The 19,877-nt window shown below is 33.6% G+C and overlaps 1 protein-coding gene across 6 annotated transcripts; it reads left to right on the top strand.

The window, feature by feature from the left end:
• Positions 1-1,544: 1,544 nt before the first annotated feature.
• Positions 1,545-19,796, top strand: LOC126874491 (maltase A2-like). Of its 6 annotated transcripts, none has more exons than XM_050636670.1 (8): positions 1,545-1,687; positions 5,379-5,482; positions 7,126-7,336; positions 10,695-10,831; positions 15,052-15,245; positions 15,853-16,870; positions 17,386-17,654; positions 17,961-19,796. In XM_050636670.1, exons 2-8 carry the CDS (start codon positions 5,381-5,383, stop codon positions 18,184-18,186), a joined length of 2,157 nt encoding a protein of 718 aa, XP_050492627.1. In that variant the 5' UTR covers positions 1,545-1,687; positions 5,379-5,380; the 3' UTR covers positions 18,187-19,796. The 6 variants fall into 6 exon arrangements, with proteins under 6 accessions (XP_050492627.1, XP_050492610.1, XP_050492636.1 ...); XM_050636653.1 differs by lacking the exon at positions 1,545-1,687 and adding an exon at positions 2,696-3,074; XM_050636679.1 differs by lacking the exon at positions 1,545-1,687 and adding an exon at positions 2,696-3,074 and having other exon boundaries at positions 15,064-15,245.
• Positions 19,797-19,877: the final 81 nt, after the last annotated feature.

Genomic DNA, 19,877 nt, shown 5'->3' on the forward strand with positions numbered 1-19,877 from the left:
GTGTTTCGCGATTTATGTAGAAAATAGTTTAATAATGTAATCAGTCTGAATTAGTATCTTCATAAAAATTATGGAAAAGTAATAAAATAACGTTTAAATGATATTGCGAATAAATAAGATTGAAATAATATTTCTGTAATATTATGGAAAAATTGAAATAGATGAATTGATACACTATCTTTTGTAATCTCTTTCGTCATATCGTTAATATCGATATGATATCTCTTATAATTTTTTGATACGAACGTTGTTGATAAATTACTTTCTCACGAATATTCGAATATTAACACTCAACAACGTAAAAGATAATTGCTTAAATTATATGGAATATATTAAAATGGAACATAGGTTTATTATGTTTGACTAGTTAATTCGGTAAATGCATCACTGCACATACGTCATGATTTCGGGAGGAAACTTCATGTACGTTAATTATACATAACTGTCTCTAAGCTCATCCTAGGGTAAATACAGTACAAATACGTGGGTAACTGGGAATGTAGGTATGCACCACATTCTATACGTACATATATGTATGTACTACGATACAAGGGTACGAAGTAACGAGATAACTTTGTAACAATAACGAAAAGTATGTATGTGCGCAGCGTAACGCAGAACGAACAAACTGCACGTTGCAGAAGTGTAGTCAGAAAATCATCTTTGTTCGACAAAATACAAAATTACATATTTCTCAGTCACTGCAGTTCGTGATAAATGCAACATAAACTAGAGTGACAGCATTATACCTGCGTAAAGGTTAGCAAATTTTAATCGATCTGATCGATTAAAAAATAAAATCGTTAATTATATTACAATAAGACGTAATATCAATAAAATTAATATACTGTAAATTATTTTACTCCGAGTTAACTATCGTAGTGCAATTTCTATCTTTAAGCGTAGAAATAAATAATCGTTTCGTTTCGAGTTGCAAAAAGTTATAAGCTGTGGTATCAATTTCGATGCAATTACTTGAGTAACCTATCGAATACTCTTATGTACAGATGAACAGTAAAACAGATTAAGAGGGCGAAATACATGAAGTACTTCTCTTCTCCTAGTACTCTCCATTACAAAAATTTGTCTCCACCGTATTTAGCGTCGATATTCATAAAAATACATTTATGAAAAATTTTTACCATTATTCAAACGTACACTTCGTATATCTCAATGAATGTATCTTCTATTAACAATAAATTGGTAATAAAATGCATTTAGCAAAAATACGTTGACATTAAAATCTCTATAAATAAACATAATAAAAATGTCTTTCTTCGTATGTTTTATAAAATAAGAAAGAAAAATAAATTTTCAATCATTAAAAAGTTCATTGAAAATTTACTACAAATTCTAATTAAATTATCGACATATTGTCGATAATGTAGTTTCCATAGCTTTTAACCTCACCATTGACTAAGCACAGGATATTAGGACGTCACATTAAATGAGATTACACGTCTCATATTCTGAAATACCGACGTCGAAAAAACCAGAATGCTCCTCTCGCCCTCTACAATTTATAACATCGCGTCGATTGTAATTAGTTCGTTCGAACGCGCTCGGTATATTCAAACGAAACTTTGGTTAGTGCTTGATTAAATATACTTCTGGTCACTGAATTTATTTATCTGAACGTGAATTACTATTGCATAAACAAGAACTCGTAAGCAGTAAGGACATAAAGGTAATTATTTACAAAGCGGACAACTTCACCGGTTTCAATAACCTTAAAATATATTGTCAAGGTCAATATCCTGAATAACCTTTTTTACATGTTACCGTCGCTCGACTGTACTTTCTGAGATATTCGCAAATGTTTCTATTACAGTATATTATTCAGTATAAGTTTGGTAATCGAACAATAGCTTTTTTCAATATCATGATTAAAATGTTCTGAATTTCGAATAACGATAATATAATATAGAGCTTAACATACAAATTGACCAAGACTAACTAAACTTTTGTTTGAATTAATGAATCACGTTCAAACGGAATAATTACAATCGTCGCGCCGCGGTGTTATAAATAGGACACTCTGATCATTTCCGTGGTCGGTATTTCAGAACGTGAGACACGATATCTTATAGTACTTTCATTTAATATTGCGTCTATTCTGTACTTAATCAATGGATATGGTCACAGACAAGAACCAATCGATACTGTCATGTGCGATATTATCCTCATCTAAATACTATCGGTAAATAGTAAGAAAATAAAATAAACAACGTGTATAAATGTTAACATGTTTAAAGGGGCCACGGAGGAAATTTAGAAAAATTAATATTGTTAAAATTATTCGTAATTTTAATGTCATATTATTAACAATTTATAGAATTATCTCGCTATTTAAACAATTTCTTCTCATAAACATTATTATTACATTTATCATATACAAAATGCATCACATTTATGAATTGCAAACGAAACCATTTACAATAGCTTCTTTCCTATTCTTTAATTCTCTGGATCGATAATAATTTTCCGTATTTCTTTTACATAATTCTTTATCTATAAAGTTTATGAAATTCAAATGAACGTCCGAGTTCGAAGCTAATTTTTTAAACAATCTTACTACACCGTCGATTGTTGTTAAAACGATATAACATGGAGGTTATTGAGCTTCTAACCATCACAGTTGATACGATGAATTGCATGTATGTCATCGACAAGAGCGCAGACTCGAGGAGGGCGCGAACGTCTCGGTCAGAAAAGTGAGAGACCACGGGACTAAACGGAACGAAACGGTGTTGCTAAATATACTACGCGGAGGCACGCGATTCTCTTTACGGCTGGGGACTGCAGGATGGTCATCAACATCCGAAGCCACACACATTATCTTCGGTAGTGATTTTGTTGTCCTTGTTTCGTTGGTAGGTTTCTCGGTAGTGGAAAATCGCACACGTAGACAAAGTGAGTCGTGGCGTATCAAACGTATTGAGATACCGACCGGTCTCGAAAGAAATCTCTTGTTAGTTTTGTGATTCCTCGGGGGTGAAGATTTCTCGAGGACGGTTCTATATGTGTTTAGGTGTTCTGCCGATGCCGTCTTGTGGTAACCGGCTGTATTACAGGTAAATTAGATAAATTTGAATTTTTTGGATAATTCGTAATTCTTATCGATACAGTAGGTGACTTAGAATTACTCGTTATATTAATAATGATGTTCCAAATGATCTCGTTATTGAATGTATAGTGATGGTGATGATGATAGAAGGTGTGATTGCGCAAGTAGTTGCTTTTTTTCATATGGGAAGTGATAACTTTATGTGATTATTAGACTGCGGCTGTTTATGCATTTATAGAAAGTTTAAACGTATAAAAATATACAGGATGCTCGTAATATGCAAAAATCTATAACTATAATAAGATATATAAATATATACAATGAAATAAAAATATAATATTTGAAGAAAGTGAAACAAATTTCTTTTTAAACGTCTGTTTCTTGAAACAAGCTTCCATTACTTTAATTATTGGTATCCATGAAGATACGATAAGTTTACATATACATGCACAGTTTAACAATAGTTGATAAACGGTTTGCGTTTTCGATTGTTGCATTGTTTGTACAACATCGTAGTAGCAGCTGCAATACAAAATTATCTTCGATTTATTTGTAACTGCTATTACGTGTTCATAGAAGATGAACATAAAAGTCTTGCACGTGTATAAATATTTATTTTGTAATTAGTTCGTTACAAACTAAATTAGCACAGAATCGACGTGACTGTTGTCTCTTATTCTTAGAACTACGTTAACAAACAGGGAAAGCATAAACGTTCAAATTAACGTATCGTTTAAAGATACTACTTGACCAATTGTATCACCGAATTTCACCAGATCAAATTCGATAGATTTTTTCCCTATTTCACAATTAGTTCACTGTTATTTAACTCTATTCACTAACAGTGTTTGCATGTGTGCAATAACTCCAATAATTAGACATATTCTTTTTCCTCAAATCGATAAGGATTTATAAATATATTTTCACGACTTTTAATTTTTAAGTAATTTTATTTTATTATCTCCAGAAATTACTCGTTGCACTTAGTTTATATTACACGTAAAAGATCGTGTTTTTTATATGTAACAACCAGGTTAGGTGATGTTTGTGCAAATTCATATTTTTTACGAACTAAATAAAAAACGCAAAATCCAAATAGAGATTCGTTTCATTCTCAAATATTATCATTAAACTGCGAATTTTTATGCATATTCATTTGTTTACTAAGACAATCGTACCAGAGATTTATTTCGTCTACTAAATATTATAACTATTACACTAAATTATTATATTATGCATTTTTATATATTACGTGCATTACGTGCATTTTTAAACCTTGAAATTTTTTCATTCATAAATACTCGTAATCTAACGGTAACAAACGTTTCGGTAATCCCTTTTGTCGTAGTGAAGTCAAGGTCCGCTTGAGTTCGTTAGAATCGCGATTTTTTCATCGCATTGTAAGAACTATATTAAGGCGAACTCTGGCAAAATACCACGGCAATATATTTCCACGTAACGATCTATTATGACGATAATTACAACGTAATTTCGACATTTCTTATATCTTTCCATATTACGTTTATTTAAGCGCATTTTTACAAACTTAACGTTTATCATAAATGCATAATGTCCAGTAATGACCACGGCCATATTGTAATTTTTGTACGATAAACAAACTTGGTTTGAACTGAACAAGCGCTGTAATATGACATAAGAACCGGCTTGAAAGAGCGTGACAACGAAACAATGACGAATCCCGAGAATCGTTTGGACAGCCCTTCTCAACGATCCCGTTTAATGGATTAGGGGAAGAAATCGTAGCTCGGCGAACGCGTGCTTCATAGAATTTTTCGATCAATAGTCGACGCACTTTGCCAGTCGGCGCGCCGCGTGCTTCGTAAATATGACGACCGAGGTTTGCGTTTCGTTCGAGAGTATTATGTGTCATATACTTACCAGTGTGCAACTCGCACTTACACTCGCGAATACGTCCACGTAAAGATCGTATTTCATCGTAGAACGCGCAGCTGTAATTTCGTTCGTTAATCTGCGTTGGGCAGCAACTCAAGCGAACAAAAATGCCACTTGGCATTTTTTTTATTTCCAACGTGCTTATGTAATGGTTTTAACTGGACGATAGGAGAGTACTCTTTAAACAGGATGGAATTAAGACGGGAATAAAATCGTGATGTATGAAATTGCGAGTGAAAAGAAAAGGAAAGAGAAATGAGAAATAAGACAGAAATAAACGCGAAGCGTTTCGATGTTTTATCGAAAGAACGATCTGATATGTGTATATTCACCTGCTGTTCGGCGTTGAAGATAGTTTGAGAATATAAAACAAATTAGATTTTTCTACATTCGACAGACATGAATATCCAGAAGCCTGAGGGTCTTTTGTCGGTGGTTTTACCAATTGAACTTGCGTCATCGCCGAGTTCGCGGCAGCTCATTATAAGTCAGGACCAACAGGTGTGTTCGACGCAAATAACGTAGCTTTATTCTTTCGTTCTTCTGTTTCTTTGTGTTTTCTCACGCTACATGTATATATATTTAGCTACGTTTAATAGCATGTGGTTTCCTAGACTCCTTTAACTCGCTAGATTAACATCTAAGATATAAGGTCTAGCTATTAAAATAGACACTCTGCAATTACAAGTAATTTGTACTTAACGCTTCAGTTAATCTCGGTAAGATAAGTTCACGTGCTTTGTTTTAAAAAATGTGTACGATATTTATATCGTAGTGTGATGATCTTTTATTTTAATCTTTGTTTTGTAGATGATAGGTATACGCTTAGATACCGACATTGATTTCAGATAAGCGATAGGAGTGACAAACGAGTAGTACATATCGAGTTCCAACGTAGAATATTAGTTGTTTTAAATTACATTAAAAGTCATATTTACAAGTAGTTATATGCGAAATATTTTTCGTTTAATTAACAAATTCTTTATTTGCTTGAAATTCAAGCAACATTCGAGTAAGTATTTGCTTCTAAACAAGCTTAACTTTTTCATGAACAACGTTAACTCTGTGTGCACATAAGACTAAAAAATAATAAAGGCAAGGGATAAATCCTGAAAATACGATTGCAGTAATATTTGTTGAATATACCTGACGATAATACCAGAGAATATAATAGAAACAGAGACTGATCTGATGAGTAATACGCTATATTCGTTTGTGTAATCCACAAGATGATTCTTATTGAGAGATACCATATTCCTTTAGTTGTGGCGTATCAGACCTACGATAATATTATTACGAGCTTACCGCTTGTTCGTGGAGATGATTCCAGAAATCATGTATGTTGGCCCAGCCTAATTTAGGAAGTACAGCGTATACGATTTATGAAGAATAAATTTGAAAACCATACTGAACAGAGATCATAACAAGATATTACGTTCTACGGTAATTGAAATTGTATTTAATTGAAATTAAAATTAATCTTGAAAATTACATTTAAAATTAAAAAAGTAACATAGAGAAGTGTAACTTAAGAAGCGAGTAATATTTAACGATAGAACTTCTCTGGAAAGTTTGGTAAATATAATGGAATTTGTGGCATTCTTCAATGATGGAAGAGAGAGAGAGAGAGAGAGGAAGAGAGAGAGAAAGAGAGAAAGAGAAAGGAAGTTTTTTTTAATCAATTAAAATTACTAATACGATAACATAATAATACAAATATTATTAATAGCATTCGTAATTACAATACGATGAAATTCATATATGTGTATATAATTACTATAATAATATAAAAAATATTATAATAGAATCATCGATCCATCCATTTCACTGTACAACAATAACATGCATTTAAAAATTATAAAATTACTTGTAGGCAAATATATTTAATGTGGTGTGCAAAAATCCTACTTAAACATACATACGCATGATTTGATTCGTACATATACTTTTATCGCTCATCTGGTTCATTGTTTTACCTTTTGAAATGCAGCAAATCTATGTTGCTATTTTGTTTAGAAGAAATACGGCTGTTTCGCTATTTTATCTTTCAAACGATATTATTTAAATGGTAAAAATAATCTGTGAGGAAATCTGTTGGAAAGAAAAATGACATAACGCATATCGAACGCTTGTGATTTTACCAGGAAGAAGAGGCGTCGGATTGTCCGCTTTTAACTCCTAGCCCACCGGCCACTCAACCAAACAATGCCTTGGAAATCAACACCATTTTCGCTTCCTCGGAAGGAAAACCCGTGGAATCGATTCCTCCACCAACGCTTGAAAATATTAATAAGGAGGATGGGCTTAACGAGTTCATGAATATAGTGAACAGCTCGAGTAGAGTACTGAACGATGGTAGGTTTCTGTTGGTAATTGGCATATTTTCCGTGTAATCGTGCAATTAACAATATCAATCGCATGTGTTTCGTGTTTTACTATGATATTATCTGTATCGAGTTGTAATCTGTCGTATCTTAAGACTAGAATCAATTCGGGAATTTTTAACCGTTTTGGTTGTGTCCGTTTTGTGATAGACAATTTGTTAAACAAACGTTAAACATGATCTAATTCAATTATACGTAATAATTAATTTTTATTGGTAATTAACGAAGTATTTCTTTTATCAAAGTATCGAATGTACTATGAATGTGTTATGAATGTATTATAAATATACTATGGATGTAATTATATAAAAAATGAATAACTAGTCGCTTTGCATATAATTTTCTATATCTAATATCTAATTTTCTATTACGAAGAGCTTTAAATGGTTAGAATGAGAGTTTATCTTAATATAGCGTATAAGTGAAATTTTTTTTCCTTTTAACATAAAGCAAAATCTATAGATAATCTTAACGTCATAATCTATTAAAAGATACACTTATGGCTTTTTGTACGCGTAATATTTGAACAAATACATGAAAAGCCATCGAGTAACAAAGTCCAAGAACCAATATAGTTAATGAGAGAGAAGAAAGAAAGATCAGTCGTAATTCATTCGAAGTTCCAATGTCTACGGTAAATTAACGCTATTAATTTTTTTTATTTATTAAAATTTACAATCAATTCTCGCATTGAGAATTTTCAGTAATTTTTCTGGCGTGGCGCAGTGGCATGGCTAATTATTTATAATAAGTTAATACTTATTATAGATAAGTATAATTTGTAAGTAAGTATTATAAATAAGTAAATATTGCTTAATTTAAATAACTAATTGAATTTAACGCTAAATGAAAAGAATAAAATTACAAAATTGCAATTTTATTTCCTTTCGTATTCGAACAGGATTATTTCTATAAAGAAACAATTAACATGTAACTTGTAATTGTGTATTATACTTAAATCGCATGACTACAATCATTGAAATAATACTGTCTTAAGCATTTTACGATTAATTTAGGCACAGTAAACGTCTAATGCTCGAATCGATAAAAAATAATATATCACGATCGAAATTAATAAAATTGAAAGTATCGATCTACTTTGATAAATGAAAAACTTAGCTTTTAGTATTTGAAGTAGTATTGGAGTAAAATGCTAGTGTCAGAGAGGAATAAAAATAGACTGATAAAACCAACGCATTCTGTCTTACCGAACTCAATATTCAAAAAATCGTTAGAAAGCACGTGGGTGGTAGATATTTTGGTTATGAAGTTCAGGCCTAGAATTTCTAATTTCGAACAGACTTCGTACAAGAATTGCGTTTGCTTCGTTTTCCAAAGTTTGAACCCTAATTTGTCGATCTGATGGATTTGATTTATTTCTCTCAACAATCACTAAATAATATTACCGCTTTCTGAAAAATCTAGGCAGCTTTCCATGTCACTTTGATTTGTATACCCATTTCTTATGTCTGTGCATTTTTCATTCTGCTGGTTGTTTCAAGTCAATCTTTACAGAATTATACGGATAATTTATCGATTTTTCAAGCCCGTTCTGTTTGTTTGTGATAGTTAGTGTAATAAAATCGCTTATGCCATTTAATAACTTTGGACAGAGTATCCAGTTTAATCAAAGATACGCGGCCTTCTTTGAACGTTTTTATGGTTTCAGAAATATTGCCGGAGATTAGATATAGCAATTTCTACGAAATAAATGCGCATTATACGTCGTATATCGTGTACGTTTAATTCGTCGAAATATCTTTTAAGTACATATATTTATTCCTCGCTGTTGTTTAAAAAAAGATGATCTTCGTCTAAACGTTCCCCGCCAATTAGGGTTGATGATGATGTTTCCGTCTTTTTAATTTCCACACGGTAATATTATTATCATGGAAAGATCAAGTTACGTTGAGAAAATTATAATTCTCGCCTCTTGTCGCTTTTTTCACTATAAATACTCTAATCAATCGTTCAATTACTCGGTACCAGAAAAGTCCAATGAAAAATATTAGAAATTTTAAGCAAATATATGTTTTGCTCTTTGGCTTCTTAATATATTCGCAGCTTTTGTTCTTGCCAGTAAAAACATACGATTATTTCGAACAAAATTAACGTTCACTTTTATCCACATAGAGTCACGATTTTATATCACTTCACTTTTATTATTTTCATCTCACTGTAATTATCAACTATGTAGTAATATATTTAACTACACACTATTCGTCGGTAGTTGTTTCGTCGAAGAACAAATTTCGTTCGATTCTCGTAAAAAGAAGAAAACACTTGCACTTTGCACTAGAAGCAAAAATCACGAATCCTATGCTACCCGACTATGGAGAAAGGCAATATGTTTTAAATGGTGAATTTCTGGCAAATCGATATATCCTTTACAGTTTCAGCCGTCGACACTTCAAAACCAGCGATTCTCGATATTTTATACTTCACGTACTTTCTGCATACTTGTACAAGAATGGCATAGATAGATAGAACTATAGTCACAGGGAACAATGGGAATAAAATAAAACATCAAACAGTACTCGTATGTATATACGCATTAAATTACGCCTGTTTAAATCACATACATTCGTAAATAGAAAAATAATATAAACATTTAAGAAATCTTATAAAATTATAAAAGGTTTAATAAGCAGCTAATACAACGATTGCAACGTACTTTCAAAACATTTCCCGCGTGTCTCTGGTTGAAAACCTGTCTTAAACGATACTACTTGACAATATATATATATGTATATATATATATATATATCGATTTCTTTGTATCAATTACGTCACTAATTTTTTCTAACGCAATACAATATTACACCTTGGCCACGTCTTTGCACTATCAGGACGCACATCGTTCACGATTAGTGAAACGTAGAAAATACTCGTTTCACGCTTTTCCGCGGTTACCGTCTAGTGAAATTGAACAAAATCATTGCCGGCTCTCCCCTATCAAGCAACGCGAAACGCGTAAGTACTTAGATGCTTGTCACTCTCGAGGATCTTATATAATGGCCCCGTTGATATACACGGCACTTAAGCCGACGATAAAATGTCTTTAACGGGATCCGGTTTCAATTGAAGCGATAAATTAATCGTAACGAAGTCTGGCCGTAACAATAGCCGAGAATCGACGCGTGCTTTGACGTCGATTCTGTCTGGTCGATGAACAGCGATCGTTGATGATTGGATCATCTCAGACAATTACGAAACTCAAAGCCGCGAAGCTTTTCAATTTCGATACGCGATCCAAGTGGAGCGCGCGCGATCGGTCGACGGAAGACAATTTTTTTTTTTTTTTTTTGAACATCGTGAATCAATTGCAGAACCAAGTTCGCGGGATCCGATGGTGGAATCGACGACCAGCGGAAGCAGCAGCGACACAAACGAACCCGTTTGTGCACAGCTATTGACGCAATTGAACACAGCCTATCAACATCTTGCACCCGATGCTCAAGCACTGGTAAGCAGCGTTTTATGGAAATTTACTTATTCATGAAATTTTTTTACAGCGTCCGTGAGAGACAGTGTATCGCGAGATGAACTTGACAGAACAGATACAGCGCGTTCGTGAAAAAGCGTAGGCGTTGTTATTCTTGTCCAATTGTCCAGAGTCTAGACGTTACGTGTCTGTAACACCTAAAATGGATATTTACATACGGTGTATACGTGCCTTTCAGTGAATTAGAAATTGTTTATTTAAGAAATTATATTATTATCGTAATATCGTTATTTACTTAAAGAATCATACTATCGATATCGTTGTTTACATTTACGAAGATGTATTAATAGTATTGTTTAAGTTTAAGAATAGATGTTCGAACATCTTTGCACAATTTCAGGTTTGATTTTGTCAAATTTGATACTGTATACGAGTGTTAGTACGATATACTTATTTCGCTATGTTTGTTCTATCAGCGATACCACTGTTGACATACATATAATACGTACAATAATTATCTACGATATTTTCTTTTTCGTTCTAACTCTCTGTTAGTTCGGCGAATACCTTTCTTTCATATCAGTACGTGCTTTAATAATTGTTCTCGATTTATGAAAAAGTATTTCATAACAGCTATATTGGTGTATTATATGATATTTATATTTTCGAATTTCCATTGACGGCAAGCAAGTTCGTTACGTGAAAGGATTTATTGAAGTACCTCGCGTATCGCTCGGTACACGGAAAGATGAACGTGATGAAATGCAACGTCGAGCCAGCAGAGAGTTAATTATATTACCGCAATACATATACGTTGCGACCGACTGTGTACTCTTACGCTTTTTGCATATTTATGGATTGCACAGTGTAATAAATCGTTATGTTTCTTTACATCCTCACTGTGAATAATTTGGATAGCGTAAGTGCGTTATCTAATAAAAAATCCTCGATAAAAATCGTGCGAAATCATCGTTACTGGCTTATTGTCATTTGTAAGGTCCACGTAATAACGTCTAACAGGAGAATTGCGTACGATTGTTCGTCATTTGGTAACTTTTATGACTTTGTTTATTCGCTTTTGTGCAATGCACGCTTTGTTTTGGCCACGGCCGATCACCTGTTCTATCTTTGTTCTAATTATGCCAAGTTCAATTTCATATGCGCGTCTCGTACTTTTATTTTATTTTTGGTACACGTCGCTGTATTTGTCTTCACCGCACCGGCTCGTAATTAAACACTCTTTCATTCATCGATTGCAACTTCTGTTCCATTCACCATACAAATATTATTAGAAGATCAATAATTTTTGATCGTCGTATCGTATATCAATAGAGATCGTGAGATTATCATGAGATCATGGGATTATCAGTGAGTTGTTATACATATGAATTGATAAAGAAATTTTAAGATATCTTAATATCGCATGTTATAATAAAAAGATTCTAATAGCTGTCACATTTATCCCTCAAAATCCAATTTGTTATGTATATATATATATGTGTGTGTGTGTGAAGATTTACAAGAGTCTTTAAATATTCATTCCTTGTATGGGCAACTATCTTGTGAATGACAAATACGAAAGTTTGCTTTGTATGAAATATATATGCGGTTTTTCTATTTTTTCTTTAAACGAGACACATAAAAAATGTATAAGAGCATCGCAGAATATTACATAGAAAATTTTTCTTTCTCATTTGAAATTTTTCATGGATTTTGATTCTCCTTATGCATGCTAAGCTTCCTAAGCTAATCAACTGCACATTTTAAAATAATTACCATACCATAAATAGTTACCATAAGGATTACTTTAAAAGCTTAAGAATTCTAAGTGCTCCACTATGTTACGTAGTATCTTCTACGTAGTATCATTTCTAGTCGCGCCACTATTTTATTTATCAAAAGTTTAATTTTCATAATACAACGAAATACCCAGTCGAGAAAAAGATTATTGAAGGACAACGATACGAATGAATAAATAAAGGAGAAACTGTGATACACGTAAAAAGGTGTAAATTTTGAACCTTACTAAATTGTTTGGCTTCCGCGGTAGGATTATGATTATGGATACCATAAGCGATAGAGTGTATAGTTGGTGAAAACGATACCGTAAGCCCTTTAATGAACTTTTAAGCGATGTGAAAATTGACACTCTTCTTTACTGAATGGTCGATATCGAGCGTCTCGCGCAAAAGGGAAATTAACCTATTTAGGTCTTTTTCATTCAAGCTCACCCTTCTATGTGTATCTTCTTTTCACGCTTCATTTAATCGAATATTTATACGGTGTTTATAACAATAGTATACCTGGTTTATTGACTTATTCTTTTTATAGGATCCTCTATGGTTCTTATGAAATTGTTATAGAACCATTTATGACGTTGTAAGAATTTATAGGCAAGCGGAAAATCTACCGTGAAAATGAAAAATAACGCACTCTCCAGGTGTTGCATAAAGCATTTAGATTATGTAATTTCTCAGAAAATATCGTATATTTAACCTGGTCGCTGGTCGCTTGATCCGCGTTTATATATCAGAGTATCGCAAATATTAAAAAATATTGTCTTTAAAAAGGAACTTTGTCAGGATTTCGTACATGACGGATTTTGCTATAATTTCGTATTAATTGAAATTCTATTTATCAGATAATTTCATATTTTCTCTTTGAATATTGACGTGCAAGTTTTGTATTCGGCATACTTTGGTCAATTTGGCACATAAAAACACTGGTTTGCCAAACGTTGTTAACGCAATACGTTTGTCGCAATATGTCCATTTGCGTTCGATAAATCTTTACTACGGAAAAAGAAAGTGTATATCGTATGAAAAATACGTACGATATCTCTATCGATGTATGTCGACGCGTAATAATTCAGCCCGATGCTAGCAAAATTCTAAGATTCCATCGATTAGTGTCATACATGTAATTGTTTGAGACATTGTTGACACATTAATTGTCCCATTTCCGACTGAAAACCAATTCATCAAGACATTGCATTAGCTCTGGCACGTCTAATATATTCAAAGACTCGCTATTATAGAAACAAACTATTTAAAGAACCTATGATATACTCCTTGGAGTAATCGAAAATTTAGGATCCTTGACATTGTCATATGATGTTAGATAAGTTTGGCATACGCAACGTCTTCGCGTTATGAATACTAGGAACCGCAGAGGATTCACACATACGGAACAGCGTTTGCAATAAATAAATTGCACACTTTTAGCAACGTAAAAGCTTTTTACGAAAAAGTCAAGATCATAATCGATTTCAATGGAAATAATTCCATCTATCTAAAATGATATCTAAGCTATATCAACATTACGTTTTAATTAGCGATATGAAAGATGCTTAGATTCTTTTAGAAAGTCGTACGCAATATTTACGAAACGCCAATCAAATCTGTATTTTCCTTTTTTTCTGTACAACATTCATACAAGATCATAATCTATTTCAATGGAATTACGATATCTAAGCTATATCAACATTACGTTTTAATTAGCGATATGAAAGATTCTTAGATCCTTTTAGAAAATCGTACGCAATATTTACGAAACGTCAATCAAATCTGTATTTTCCTTTTTTTCTGTACAACATTCATACAAGATCATAATCGATTTCAATGGAATTACGATATCTAAGCTATATCAACATTACGTTTTAATTAGCGATATGAAAGATCTTTAAATCCTTTTAGAAAGTCGTACGCAATATTTACGAAACGCCAATCAAATCTGTATTTCCCTTTTTTTTCTGTACAACATTCGCGTCGCAAGCGATTTCTACTCGGAAACAGCTCGATCAAGGTACAAATATTGCAAAGTAATAATTAAAAGCTACGTGTTTTATTTTTATATGTACGTGTTCGCCAATGTTATCGTTCGAACCAAACATACGTATCACTTCCCTCGACGTCAATAGTAATTCTGAAATTTATGCTCCGGTGAATGGCAAATCTAAAACAAAGAGACTGACGATACGAATATACAAAACATTGAAAACACTTCAGAATGGCCCAGATCGTTGCCCTGGCACGATGCTAGTTGCATTTCGATATCGATGTACAATCACGCTAATGGCGATGTTACAGCCAACCAAAACAGAACTGGTATCGCTCTGTTGGTCAATTTGGTCGTTTGGTCGTGGTGGAGGGAATCGTGACGAACTACCTGTGTCTATCCCATGTCACTAATCGCTTGCCTGCTTTCTAACACCCTTAAGAACCTAGACTGTAACTGTTTAGTTTTACAATCAGGAGAATGGAGGAAAACCACCATTGGTCGGGATACAGCTGATGGTACCGAAACCGTCGAAGGATTATCGCTTCATGAAATGGAACTGGCCACTCATACGGAAAACATGCTTCTGGTCTCTGATGTCGGTGCTGGCTGCATGCGTAGCGCTCGTCATTGGTGTAATCGTCACGATGCCGAAGAAGTACGTATGTATACATATATGTACACACATATACGAAGAACAGGAGGCAAAAATATGACAAGACCGTTTCTCTTAATTAGCGAAATACCGCGACTATTTTTTTCTCGAATTTTTTAAGACTGAACTGTTGTAATTTGTTAAAGGAAGGTTTGTTTTCATTTCATTCCTTTTAATATTCATTCTCTTCTTAATTCTTATCTATAAATTTCTAATCAGTTCTAGTTAGTTAGTTAGTTAAATATTGAAAGTAGCTTTTTATTCGTGCAAACGTTTGTTTAAAACTTCTATCGAATTCAAAGATGCAAATTTTTTTAAATGACTGGAAATTCTATGAAGTTTTGTAGACGATTAAGGATATGTTTAATATTATAACTATAGTAACAGCGTATTTCGATTGTCAATAACCGAGGACGAAAAATATTTTTTATCCAGACTAAGAAATATGTATACATATGTATGTATGTAGCACGCATTTTCTACTTGTCCACTTCTGCATGAATATAGTTCTCGATACTCGATTGTTTCATTTATTCGCGAACATACTAATTTACTAAAAAGTTAGATGATCAGAGTAATCAGAGTAAAAGATCGTTTTATATTTCCACAGGTGCGACCCTCCAGTTCAATGGTGGCAAGGTAGCGTCTTCTACGAAATATTCCCCGCATCGTTTCAAGATTCCTCGAAAGGAGGTGACGGTATCGGGGATCTTCGAGGCATAACGATGCGTTTGGATTATTTAAAGAAATTAGGCGTACGTGGGATCCGCTTAAATTCGATCTTCCCAGCAGCACACTATCCTGAATATTACACAAACATCGAGAACCTGACAGACCTGAATAAAGAATTAGGAACGTTGGATGATTTCGCCGTGCTTGTGCACGAGACTCATCGTCGAAACATGAGCCTCGTTCTAGATCTGCCATTGTATCCCTTTGTAAAGTCTTTGTATAACGAAACTGTGCCCTCTGAGAAGCCGAATAAAACAGACAAAGCCGTACGTGAGAGAAGAGACGTTACCGAAACGACGATTCTGCAGGAGGTAACGCCGACGACACCTTCCATGTCGCTGCAAGCGATTCGCGAAGCATTGTCCTCGGTGCCACCTCCTCTGGATACCCCGCAGCGTGATCCTCTCACGTCGAAACACGTGAACAACGTGTTAGAGAACGGCAACGTGACAGGGGCTATAAAAATTTGGTTGCAAAGGGGAGTCGATGGGTTTTACTTGAAAGGACTGGAACATTACGTGGACGAAGGTTCCTTTGCCAGCAGCTTGAAACACTGGAAGTCCATCGTAGGCTCTGAGAGAATACTTATTTGTCACGTGGATGCTTTGAACGCTGCCAAATTGGTTGCAGCGAAAAACTCTATTTTAATGAATATGGATCTTGTGGATGTTACGTTGCGCGTGGCGAATGGCACGAAAGAGATCAAGCGCCAAGTAGAGCATATTACAAAAGGTGTGTTGTTTAAAAAGCCGGGTTATCCTTGGATACACTGGTCCATAGGCGGCGTGGACTTGAAACGAATAGCCTCTACCATTAACGTGAAGAATGCTACCCATGCTATGACTTTGTTAGGGATGATGCTTCCGGGAACGTCCAGTATATTCTATGGTGACGAGGTATAAATTTAGATATAATATGAGTGTAGTATCTGTAATATATACCGATAAGATGTTTTAAGAAGTCCGGGAACTTGGAGAAACGTATATTATTTCTTAAAAATAACTAAATATATAAAAAAAGCTATAAGGGATAAGACTCATTTTCGTTGCTTATGGAACAATTTTACAAATATGTTGTCGCGTAATCTTACGTCATGAAACTTGTACTTTCACCGACGATTAAACATAAACTTTCTTCACACTCTTGATAATTGAAAAGATATTTTCTGTCGTAATATGAAAATATCGAAAATATGAAAATTTGACTTGTCTTAGCATTCGTATCTTTTGCGTCATTTAGCAGGTTCTTTCTGTTCTTAGTTATTTTACATCGACTTCTTTTGTTTTTTAATTATAAAACGACATTAAAATCAATCGTACTTTTTTCTCTGTGATCATTGTACAATATGATAATGTTTGATAATCTTGGACGATTTTAAACGACGATTTTTACAAATCTGATTAATGTTCAGATAGGTATGTTGGACTGTGAATGCAAAGATCATAAGGATCTTGCTCACGTGCACAACTTAGCTCCTATGTATTGGGAGGACATCGGCGGTTCTGAGATTAAGTTTACATCCGGCGGTGTCACGGCTTGGCTTCCGGAATCTAGGAAACCGTTGGAGACTAGCTTGACTGGAACCATCGCTAAAATGGCTTCTCTCAGATCGGAAACTACGCCAATCTATGTTAAAGCGGTGCTAAAGGAGAATCAGGTGCTGGCAAACTGTAATATTAGGTAAAATTAATTTTATAATCAAGGTTTTAATGTCATTTTTCAAATTTTATGTCTTATATTCGAGTCAGTTGAATATCGTTGAGTTTGTTTCTTTTATTTCGTCTATATTATTTATAAAAAATGATTTTCTACGTGATTTTTTGATAAAGTTGTTCAGGAAATTTCAACAAGCACCGAAATTTACAATGTATTTTTTAACTATAATTTTACTTAATTTTATATTTTATTATAATTTTACATTTTAATTTACAATATAATAATCGTTCGTAAACAAATTTTCTAATGTAAAATTCTTTCTTCTCACAGGTATGCAGAAGATGAAATGATCGTGGTAGAACGATGGTATCCACGACGAAACTCTTACGTGTTTTTAGCGAACCTGGGCAACCAAACGCAAACAAAGGATTTATCCTTCCTTTATTACGGTGGTCATGTGGTAGTCGGCCCATCGTATAGATTAAGCAAAGACGTATATTTCAAAGAACTTATCATACCTCCGGGAGAAGCTTTCGTTATAAAGCTTGATAAATGAAGATTTGTTACTGAATTAAAAATCAATGCAGCGTTCATTTTATATGTACGATCAAGATTTTAGCATCTTTGATTAATATGGTCAGCGTGAATTTGTGATATTTTATTTGAAGGACATCGTTGACGTTGCGAACGTTGTACAACGAATGTTTAGATATGTTTAGAAAGTTCCTATTAATAAATAAATCGATTAGGAACCACAGTGTCCAACAAAGGAAGAACGATTTGGCGAAAAAATAAATGGGTTATATATGGTGTGGAAAGGAAGAAGAAAAAGAGAAGTTTGTACGGTCTCAACAATTACATATACATACACGGGTAAAATGTGCTTAGACACAAAATCAAAAGCTCACGATAAAAATCAAATCCTATATTGTTAACTTTAATCTGGTTGGTGATAATGAAGAAGCACAACGAAACGATTGCGCATTTCACATTCCAAAAAAAGACAAATCATTTCACGTTTGCCTGTGTTCATTTTAATGATCAACGTCTAGGACGAGATTACTTCGCTGATTTGTATATCTTTTAATCATTTTGATAATAAAGCCAAAGATGCTTGCGGTTCGATTGATTATATTCTCAGTCATAAGGCGAATTCGATATTAAAGTTGATATACTTCATAACTTACAGATTACAGGAAATTTATTCGTGTCACTGGGTACGATTTTAAATTTTTAGATCGATCTAAAATATAGCTAATATTTTTATATAACGAATTTTATCGCGTGTAAAGAATTGTTCGCAATGTGTAATTTTCACTTCTTTTATAATCATTTTGGTACTAATCGAGTGATATTTTATCGATGCGTAAATTTAAACGGTGCTGACGCAGAAACAATCCTTTTTGTATTCTTATTCGATATTATGTGACACGTCATGTGTTCTCGTGACATGAATTTTATAAGTTACGCGTGACTTTATGTAAACGTATAATTCGATCGAAATTTCGTAATAGTATGTATTATGAAGGAAATACAATATTTGTTATCTATAGTGTATCCTATGTATTCAAATTTTTACTTTAACAAAGTTCGATTTTGATGTGGATATTAATATTCGAAAATAAAACAGAAAATTTTATCTCATAATTTTTTAATTTTGCTAATTAATTTATTTTCTAATTGTAACAATAGTGGAATTAATAAAAAATGTACATTTGAAATGTTGAGCTACAGTCGAGTTGATTTGTATTGAGCGCCATTTATATTGAGCGCCACCTGTATGGAGCGCCACTTGTACTGAGCCTTTCTCGCTAGTGCTCGCTTTTGCTACCTGTTTCTATATAAGCGATTTCCAAACAATAGTTTACTGAAGCGTTCCTTCGAGCTACACCGCGGAGCCACAAACGGAGTTCTTAGTAACTTTTCATGCTCTGAGGAAAGTCCCTGGACCGTGGGCAGAAAGTGCCGTAGCGCTATCTGCTGCTAGCCTCCTGTCGTCTTTCTCGTCTTAGGGATAGGAAGCTTCGGCAGATCCTTTCGAGTTAGGGCGGGAGTGTATTGGTCAAATAAAAGTAATGTGTTAGAGACGAAAATTCTATAATTCTAGAATTATAGAATCCGTGTCCAACTAAACAGGGCTCATAACGAAGGAAAGCTTCCTTTTTTTCGCTTTTTTTTCTTTATAATATTTAAATTATTTAACCAGTTAGTTGTTGCGATCTCTTTGAAAATTTTAAAAAGTGTGTA

The sequence above is a fragment of the Bombus huntii genome, chromosome 2, assembly GCF_024542735.1.
Source record: "Bombus huntii isolate Logan2020A chromosome 2, iyBomHunt1.1, whole genome shotgun sequence".
NCBI classification, from domain to species: Eukaryota; Metazoa; Arthropoda; class Insecta; order Hymenoptera; family Apidae; genus Bombus; species Bombus huntii.